We start from the raw sequence: 10,601 nt of genomic DNA on the forward strand, positions 1-10,601 counted from the left end.
TGATGATCTCTGGTGTCCCCACAAATTTTGGCTTGGCAATGGACCGCTAGCTGTGCTGAGCCATTTCACAGTAGCTTCATCAGGCAAATGGATCAGGGACACGAAGAACTACCAACTTCTATAAACACCAGAGTGTATGCATATTAAATTACCGTTCTAATAGAAGATTAAAAAGTTTTAAAATAATAGAGCTTACGCATTCATATAAATCCTCATACACATCGAGTCAAACAGTAAAGGATAGGCTGGCGTCTCCAGAACGCTCAGGATGAGTGTCTGGAGATATCACAATCTAAAAACACTAAATCAGCATCAGCTGTGACATGTCTACCAGTATGTAAAAGGTGCATACACATCAAACCTTCATAACTAAACAGTATTGCCAGCACATTGTATGTTCATAAGAAACAGGCAAAACCCAAACTTGCATTTAGACCACGGAGGGGCCACAGAGTCAATTTAAAAATCCAGAATGATTCTTCCCATAATAATGTTTGGCATGCATTCCTATCTTGGTGTTGAACTCCTCATATTTCTACAAGACAAAAAACTACCAGGATCAGTCTACATCACTTCATTCTTTTGCCAACTCTCCAGCCTAGCTGGATGCATATGCTCTTGAAGCATATTTGATATTTTATAAGATTTAAAAATGCCTGATGTGAGTTATGATAGGAACACCCTCATGCTGTTCTGCTGTCATGCAATTTTCGACTATACAGGAGCCCAGCTGGAGCAGAAAGTTGGCAACCTTTCTCATTATTTTTTTTTCAGAAGAAGATGATGATGATATTGGATTTATTTCTCGCCCTACACTCTGAATCTCAGAGTCTCAGAGCGGTCACAATCTCCTTTACCTCCCCCTCCTCCACAACAGACACCCTGTGAGGTAGGTGGGGCTGAGAGAGCTGTTACAGTAGCTGTCCTTTCAAAGACAACTCCTGTGAAAGCTATGGCTGACCTAAGGCCATTCCAGCAAGTGCCAAGTGGAGGAGTGGGGAATCAAACCTGTTTCTCCCAGATAAGAGTCTGCGCACTTAACCACTACACCAAACTTGCTCTCTTTCTGCTACTGCTGTTGAATAAAAACATCACTTGTTTCACGACTGTATGTCTCTGTTGTATGATTTACCATGTAACGTTAACCTGTTGAACCTTTGTGCACCTCTGGAACTTTTGAGTTCTAAGAGAGGATAATGGGCTTTGCCAAAAATTGCAACTGTGGAGGAGCATGGAATAAGATCCCAAAACATTCCAGTTTAAGGGATGACTGTAGTTAAGATGGTCCATAGGACTACACAGTGTACTGTATGCTGACCTGTACTGTTGTATTCAGTCAAATTAAAGGTTGTATTGTGCCTTTAATCTTCAGATCCTTCAAATCTAATCTAATAATTTATTAATATTTATTGATAACCATGGTTTTATCTGTTTTTATTTGTTTTAAATGCTGATCCCTTTATATGTTTAAATACTGTAATTTTGTTGGATCTATCACTGGAAGCCGCCCTGAGCCACTTGTGGGAAGGGCGGGATATAAATCCCAAATAAATAAATAAATAAATAAAAATATGCTTGTTTTACAATTTTCTTCTTTTGGAAGGTATTCCCTTGGAAAGCCACACAATCCTGCTGTTGCCCCTGGGTGGTGTTGGTAGCTGATTCTTGTTGCTGTTTTTGAGACCCCAGAATGAATGCAAGACTCTTTTTCTCATGTGATGAGACAGTCACGCTCATTTCTAACTTAAACTGCAAGTTCCACTGCTTGCCTTCAGTGCAGAGTCGCCTGACAGTACTCAGTCCAGATACCAGAGTATAATGAACATAACCTGTGGTGCCATTACTGCTTTCCCTAAGGTTTCCCATCGTGGTTTTTTTGTGCCCAGGATTCTGGAAATCTTTTCATAGGCTGATGTTCAGAGTGAGGAATACAGAAAATTCCTTATCTGTACTACCCAGCTGCTTGCTTTCCTTCTCTAAAGTGTTCTTTGGTTTGTTGGAGATGTGATAAATTGCACATAACTATCAGTCTGAGCAGACTCCTGCATATCTCTGAAGTAAATATTAATGATGCATTAGCTCTGTTTCAGGTGATTAAAAACCACTATAGTCAAAAGCTTGTCTGTTGCTAGAATATGGTATTTAGTTATCCAACCTCTCTGTTCTGTCTCCATGTAGAGGTGCTCAGGAGAGCTGCAGCAGTGATCCTGACTTTGTGGTGGTGGATGGTGTTCCTGTCATGCTTCCTTCCTATGATGAAGCTGTGAGCAGTGGCTTGAATGGCTTGGCACCTGCATGCATGTCCCCTGCAGGCCAGGGGTATATTTCACAAGCAGATGATCAGAACCCTCCAGCTTATCCTGGTCCAGAAGACCTGGACAGATTGCCAGCTGAATTTGATACCTGCGACAGCATTTCAGGCTCTTCTGAACTCCTTCAAAGTTTGTACACATCTTCAGTGTGTCAAGTGGGAGCACATCCTGTCTCAGAGAGAACTGATGCTATCAACAGCACCACCGGGGAAGTAGCATCCACCAGCCCAAGCATTGACATTGCAGATGGTAATTTTGATTTTTGAACATTACATGGGCTTATTTTAGTCAGTCTTTCTCTGTGTGAAGAAATCATGAGACTGGAGAAGCAACTTAGTCTCACAGTTGGCCTTTTTTTTGTCCTGGCTTTTTGTATGTTTTGCTTCTGATGTTAATGCTTCTGATGTTGATGCTTCAGCTGCACTAACTTTCATACCACCTCACATCAAGTTACACCAAGAGGTTATATGTAAGAATTCCTTATCAAAAATAGAGGGCTGGGTATGAGCATATGAAGCAGCTTTATATCAAGGTTCATCTAGCCCAGTATTGTCTGTTCCTGAATTATGGAACTCTTCAGGCAGAGAGACTCTTCTCTGCCCATCAGATGCTGCCTGCTCCTTTTAACAGGATGCCATGGACTGAACCTAGGAACTTTTACGTGCAAAGCATGTGCTATGGCCCCCCTCTCCACAAAGGATATGGTGTTACAGCCACAGAGTGTTCACAGAGCCACTGGACAACAGCCTCTTGTGCACCTGATCATTGTGACATCCTCCAAGGTCAAAACCGCTACCAAACTTAATGCTTACATATTGACTTCTGTCTTCTGACGCACAAGGCATGCAATGCAGCTCAAGGTCTAACTATGACTAATCTCAGTGGGGGCAAGCTTTCTTCTTGGTGCAAAAAACACCTTGAGATTAATCAACAACCTTTACAATCAACCACATTTAATTAAATAGTGTTATAATTGTAATGAAGGAAATGACTGAACATTTCCTTGAGGTCTCCTAGGTTCATTTTCTCAGATATAACAGGGAATCACACATTTGTTAAAATGTGTGGAGAATCCAAGCTGCATCCTGTGCAAGGAGTATGAAAGCATCTGTGGAAATATACATGCCCAATTTCTTCATCCTACTTAAAAAATAAAAAAGAGGAACACATGAATGGAATCATCAAAAAATTCACATAGTATCTGCCTATTTTCCAGAATTCTGTCAAGAACACACCAAAAAAAACATACTTATCTTGTCATCATTGATTTTCCCATCATTGATTTTCCCATAGACCTTGAATTTTAGGTGGTATGATTGTAGTGTATTTTATGCCCATCAGAGTCTACTTTATGTGTTACATCAGTAAAAAGAGAAGCTGGTGTCTCAGCACTGCATCAGCTCTCCTATCAGTAGAGGTGAGAAGAAGAAAGTTAATTGCCCTAATTAACCCATTATATACACTTTGGCTACACTTTGGTATGGAAAAAAGTGATAGAAAATACACACTCGATATCAGACTAGCTCTGAATTTCTCAACTAAATGGGTTTAACTGAAGTCATAATCAGCTGGTGTCAGCTCCATTTTGAGTGAGATCATTAAACATGATACACCCTAAATATGATACACCCTAGCTAAGTTAAAGCCTTGGAAATGTTTGTGCAGTTTTGCTCATAGGAAAATCAAGAGCAGCAGATTGATTGATTTATTTACATATTTATTTATTTCCCATTCCCAAAACCAGCTCAGAGCTGGTGACAGCTCTTAGACCACTCTTGTTGGGCTTCTCACCTTGACAGCCTTAAACATTTGATTTATTTAAATGCTTACTGCTTTCAGCATGCTAATATACTTGACCCCAAATTTTCCTTAACTGTATGGAAAATTTGAAGCACATGAGGGATCTTAAGTACATTGGTGAACACTGATTGGGCATAACATGGGGTAGTCAAAGGATTGCTTGAAGACACTGCCAGTTATAAGGTGCTTTTATCAGGCTGGTTTGTATGAAACCCCTTCTCTACGGTAACAGAGGTTTTCATGTAATGGAAAAAAGGATTGCCTGAATCCATGTACACTTAAGTGCCTTAACCTTTTAGCAACAATGGCCCTGTTAATGGTATATTATAGTTAACTAAAATTTCAGGGGCCATCTTCAGAGAATTCACAATTAAAACCCAATTAACTCTTTCTTTTATTTTCTAGAAATCCCATTGATGGATGAAGACCTTTAATCTGCACAAATCTTGCTCATTACTTGCTCACAGCTTGGGGGGGAGGGGAGAAAGAATCATGCACATATATATACATACCTATATATCTATATAAATCTCTATATAAAGACTGCTTAAAAATTGGGTGGGGAAGGGTATTTTTTGTTTTTATAAATCTTCCACATGATAACATCACCAGATTTTGTGCACACATCTTAATCAACTTTGGGGGTTGAGAGCATCAGCTATTCAACAGCAGCTTTACAAAATGAATCCTGAGGATTTGATGAGACTAGTCACGGCAAAAGAACTCTAGCTTCATGGAATAGTGACGAGTGGGTATCTGCATCGTAGGAAGTTTTAACAGCTCTTTAGAAACACCCAGTGAGAGTGATTTGTGGTACAAACTGCCTAAAGAAAATATGTCAGTTTATGTAAATTTTACTTTATCAAAGCTGCTTCATATTTATGAGGGACTACAATTTAAAAGGAATCCTAACTTATTCAGAAAAAAAAATAAAAGTGTTGAAATTAAAATAAACGAGAGGGTTCTTTGAATGTTCTGCATAAACCAAGCTTTTGGAAATGTTTTCCAGACAACTGCACTGATCTGTGGTTTCCTCCTTGCTGCTGTGGCAAAGGAGGTTTCAAATGGGAGGTTCCATGTTCTCCCCATTACTGTAGCTATCTGTCCTTTGCATATGGGGAAAATGTTTGTCTAGCTTATGGTGATCCCACTTAAGGAAGTGGCCACAGCAACAAAAATATAAGGCCAAAGAGAAGGGTTAACTATAAAAGTGAAGTAGAAGGTCCAATCATTACATAAAGGATGAGGTATGTTTGGAGTAAAGTATAAATATATTTTATTATTTGTTAAATATTTCTATGGCTGCACTGCATATGACATGGTTATGAGAGCCGGTTTGGTGTAGTGATTAAATGTGTGGACTCTTATCAGGGAGAACCGGGTTTGATTCCCCACTCCACGCCATGCACCTACTGGACTGACCTCGGGTCAGTCATAATTCTCTCAGCACTGTTCTCCTCAAGAGCAATTATTTGAGAGCTCTCTCAGCCCCACCTACCTCTCAGGGTGTCTGTTGTCGGGAGGGAAAAAAGATTGTAAGCCGCTCTGAGACTCCGAGTAAAAGGTGGGGTATAAATCCAATCTCCCCCTCCTCTTATTTTATGAATGTCACCAAATTATAGGAGAACATGGTACAGACACCTTAGGCAAATCCTGAGGTCATCCCAGACAGTATGCATTATTGTGTCCCACTCAGAACATACAAGGAAGAGTTGTTTGAACCAACCTGATAAAATAAAAGTATTGCCTTGAGTTTCTGAAGCAGCGGTCCACTTGCGCAGTTGAAACTGGTAAATCTTGTGTTTCTGTGAAGGGGTTTCCCATGTGGTTGTGCTGAGTTCAATGAGAAGTCTCTTCCAGTCTATAGTTACAGTACAATCCTAAACATGTTTTTTCAGAAGTAAATTCCACTGAATTCAAAGGGATTTACTCCCTAGGAAGTATGCTCAGGATTACAACACTAGAGGAGGTGGCTATTTTTTTTTAAATAGAGCTCTTGCACAGATATTTATTTAATTTATATCCTGCACCTTCTTCCCATAGGGGACTTAGGGAGGCTCACACTATTGTTATGTTACGTGGATGTTCTGTATGCTTTTTAATGAAAAAAGAGTTGTTTTCCTTCAACTAATTTCATAACATATTTAAGAGAAACTGCTGATAGATGAGTGACACTCACGACATTTCTAGTGTTACTATAAGTACACTGGAGAAACACTTGAATGCTTTACATCATTGCTCCATTGTCCAGTTGTAAATTACACTCGTGCATATTGTCAGTGCTGGATTAAACCCTGTGAAGGTTCCTAGGCAGTCAAAGCCTCAGGGGCCCCACACAAATTATCTCAAGAGTCGGAGCCCTACCACCACCACCCGTGGCCCCTGCTGCAACCTCAGCATGCAGGCACCTTCTCAAAAGCCCCTTTGACAAAGCTGCAGGGGAGAGGCAAACTTGGCAACTGTCAGCAGCAACCACCCCAGGCAAGTCGGGCAAAGAGCGGCTCAGTTGCTGGCTGCGTGTGCAGGCTGCGAGGGCTGCAAGTAGGGGGAAAATGGGGGGGGGAGCCAGTTTAGGGCTCCTAAAGGCGTGGGGGCCCATAGGCCAGTGCCTACTTTGCCTAATTGTTAATCTGGCCCTACATATTGAAAATAATGTTGGAGAAAATACAACCAGATTGTTTGCAGGTGTTAAAGCTTGGGGGTTTTTAAAGAGAAGAAAGGGTTACCAACTGCATTTCTTCAAATGCGTGTATGATTTTTTTCTCTATAATGTTGCTGTTACAATAGCTCTTGAAGTCTCTGATCCAATACTTAGTCGAAGCTTTCTGTATATAAACATCCACCCACCTATCTCCATATACACTGAAAAGATTATCCTTGCTTCTTAGAGCCCATAGTGAATTATGCAGTGATACAACAAATGAATACTGCAGACACATAGAAGAGTGTGTGTGTGTAGGTGTCAGTGGTGCAATTGTGCTCATATATTCACTTTAATGGCTCATAATTCTGATAATAAACATCCCCAAAGACCCCAGAAATGTATTTGCAATTCAGGGATATTTAGGCTAATTATAGTTGTCTGAAAACAACTTCTGCTTCATAGCCAGGCACTAATAGCCAGGCACTAAACAACCTATACAGCCATGCTAAGAAAGCTGATGCATTGTGGAGTGGTAACGATGTGGTTTCTATCTGCATCTGTTTCAAATAGTTCCAGTGTTTGCTGCAGCATCCAAATGTTACATTTATATTGAACATGTCTGAGTTCTGAAGGCAAACAACTCTCCTGTGTCCATTTCATATGCTTATTAGTGAGCATTGCTCCCAATAGGACTTTTTTTGGTTGCCAGTCTGTGTTGCCATTTGACCGGCTCATGCTATATAACTGAAATTAGCCTTCATGTGGTCTCCCATTAATCTGAACTTGAGGAGGAGTTCAACGCTAAAACCCTAAATTATGTGACCATAAATGTACAAATTTGATGTTGGGTAGAAATTTAAGCCAATTTTATTAGCCTTCCTTTGGAAGGTCTGCATAGATGCTGTTGCTGCAGTTTTTGGTTGTGGTGATTTGGACCATGATAGGGCAGTTTAAAATTCATAGAATATGTCATAAGTAAAGAATGTAAAGGTAGAAGGACATAGGCATAAGATCACAGTGGAATGGTTCAGGAACAGTGCAGAGTGAAGAAATCTGCCCAAGGACTACTAAACATCTGTCAAAAAATCTTACATTTTCAGTTTTTGTCCATAAACATTGATAGAAAACTTCAGATGGATTCTGATTCAAAACAATCATGTATCAGGGCTCTGTGAATTTAGGTTGCAGTGTTTCAGTGCTCATTCCCATTTTAAAAGAAGCCTCCTGGATACAGAAAACTAACCAGGTTGGAATATTCATCTCTGATATTCTAGGACATTTACACAATAAATTTATAATCCTCTACCTACAAGTGGTAGACTGGTATAGACTATACTATCGGCTATACTATTGCTTCTATAAAGGCCCACTATAACATGGTTCTTGTCAACATTCTTTCTTCACTGAGTACTAGATATTAGAATTTCTAGTATGCAGCATCATGCAGTTATGAAAAGGCCTGTTTCCATTGTCTTAATCCTGTTATCAGAAATATGATTAGCTTTTAGCAAGTATCAAAAGAAATGACCACAGTTGTATGAGGTTCATCTGAAGCTGTCTTGTGCCTGAACAAAGTCATTGGTCTTCTTTCAGACTAAGAAAACCTTTGAGAGTCCCCCACCCCCAGTAAATTACTCTTACTAAGTAACTTGCTGGTCCATTACCAATTATTAAGAAACTAGAGTTTGCATGTAGTAGTTTTAACTGAGTAACATAAACACTTCCATCTTGTGTTGTCTTTCTGGCTGTGTCCTATCAGTGCACTAAATGGTTAATGCTATAGACTTCTGATTGCTCCCGACCCTCATGCTTTTCCTTGGGGGTCAGGTATGTGAAGTTACATATCACCCTCTGTCAGAATTCATTTTGAAATGCAATCTGTGTTGCCCATCTTGGATAAGTAAGAGCAGCGTTCCTGCAACCTAGAGGTAACCCTGCTTCCAAGTATATAAATGCACTTTGCTTAGGTGCAAGATTCCTACTGCTGTCCTGTTATTGTTTCTGAAAGATGTTTCCATGTTTTGGTCTGTTCCTTGATGTGTATAATTCTGATAAGGCAGCACCACACCTCTCTTTGGTCTTGATTTCATTACACTATGAGATTTTACCACATCCATTACTGTTTCTGTAAGGAGGTCAGTCATCACTGTCAAAGAAAGGTATCTTTAATGGACGTGCTATCATTTAGTAATTTGTGGGACACATGAAAGTAGCCTGTACAGGGAATATGAAAGTAGTTTCACATGTGAACCCCATGGGTGACAGCCAGCATCTCTCTTAAATATTTCCAACTTAGAAGAGAGGCCTATTCACTGACTGAGCATCTTTTAAACAGTAGTAGTGTATCTTCTGCAGCCCAAACCTGCTAATGCAATTATCTTCCTTTAGTGTTGCTTTCCTCTAAATTTCATAATCTGGCTTTCATGGATTGAGCTAGGTGATAGCTGGAGACTGACTGGATACACTTGTCTCCATCTGATGCTGAACAACTGAAATCACATGGCATATGCTAGAGAAATTTTTTTCTCAGCAACTGAGAATCGGTGGATGTTGTGTAGATTGTTTCCCATGTTGGGAGTGCTTTCATAAATCATGCCTAGATTGAGACTGTGATATAGAAGCTGTTTATACTTGAGAATCTCTGCACTGCCAAGCCACTTAGGTGTCAGTTGAATCTGCTCTCAAACACATTTTAATCAACAGGCATATGTAGATGGCCTGGAGATTAAATGCTATGTTTTAAGAGTAGGTTCTGTCTTCGTCATTTCGCATCAGTATGTTATAAAAGTATGTTAAAAAGTTCTGAATTACCTGGACTTGAAGTGGAGCCAGTGCATTAGGTATCTGACATTCTTTCATCTTTTAGAAATTTCCCAGACATATATAAAGGATTATGCATGTGCAACCTGCTGGTTTTTAGTTCATTAATGATGTGCACATTCACACTGAGGGGGGAAATGCATCTTTGTCACATAAATGAACTGTGATCCAATCGTATGTTTCAATACCTCAAGACTACCTTTTTTTAAAAGTGTATGTTTAACATGGGAATGGAGAAACAAATTGAAAGATGCAGCTTTTGGATAGTTGGGAAAATGAAACAGAGGAAATCTGCACTAGTGTGTTCCAAGACCCCCTTATGCCAACCAATTTATTTAAAATGTTTCTATGCTGCCTTTCCACCCAAACAGAGTCCCAAGGTGGCAACCAATTAAAACATGTCCACATTACAAGATTTAAAATAAAGGATATATACAGTACTTCTATAAAAACATATAAACCTGAGAGGAGGCTGATGACAGTTATTGGGGGTATGTCAAATGAAACAATATAAAAAAGAAGAAGACTTCACCTATTTTGTAGAAGATAATGATAGAGACAGGTGAATCTCTCTGGGGAGGTAGTTCCAGAGTTTCAGTGCCACAGCCAAGAAGTTCATTTCTTGGGTAGCCACCCATCTAGCCTCAGAGAGCACCTAGAGCCTCTGAGAATGACCAAAGTGGATGGGTAGGTTAATATTAAAGAAGACAGTCATTGAGGTCTGCTGTCCCCAAACTGTACAGGGCTTTAGTGACGGCACCTTGAGTTGAGTCCAGAAGCAAACTGGGAGCAAGTGTAGATGGAGCAAGATTGGAGTGATATGGCCCTTCAGCCCCACTCTGATTGCTGCATTTTGTACCGACTGTAGCTTCCAGACAGTCTTCATGGGCAGCCCCATGTAGAGTGCATTAGAATCATAGGTACCTCCAGGGTCATCTAGTACAACCCCTGTGCACAATGCAGGAACTTCCTAATTACCTCCCCCATACGCATACATCCCCAGTGACCCCTGCTCCATGCCCAGA

General features: G+C 40.1%; 1 protein-coding gene across 3 annotated transcripts in view; it reads left to right on the forward strand.

Moving 5' to 3' along the window:
• The window catches only part of SUSD4 (sushi domain containing 4), a 203,029-nt gene extending 197,963 nt beyond the window's left edge, over positions 1-5,066 (forward strand). For all 3 annotated transcript variants that reach the window (XM_060246075.1, XM_060246081.1, XM_060246083.1), the window contains 2 exons: positions 2,179-2,561; positions 4,518-5,066. In XM_060246075.1, coding sequence (XP_060102058.1) covers positions 2,179-2,561; positions 4,518-4,546 — 412 coding nt within the window. In that variant the 3' untranslated portion in view covers positions 4,547-5,066. The remainder of the gene's footprint in view (positions 1-2,178; positions 2,562-4,517) is intronic.
• The last annotated feature ends 5,535 nt before the right edge of the window (positions 5,067-10,601 follow it).

The sequence above is a fragment of the Heteronotia binoei genome, chromosome 1, assembly GCF_032191835.1.
Source record: "Heteronotia binoei isolate CCM8104 ecotype False Entrance Well chromosome 1, APGP_CSIRO_Hbin_v1, whole genome shotgun sequence".
Classification (NCBI taxonomy): Eukaryota; Metazoa; Chordata; class Lepidosauria; order Squamata; family Gekkonidae; genus Heteronotia; species Heteronotia binoei.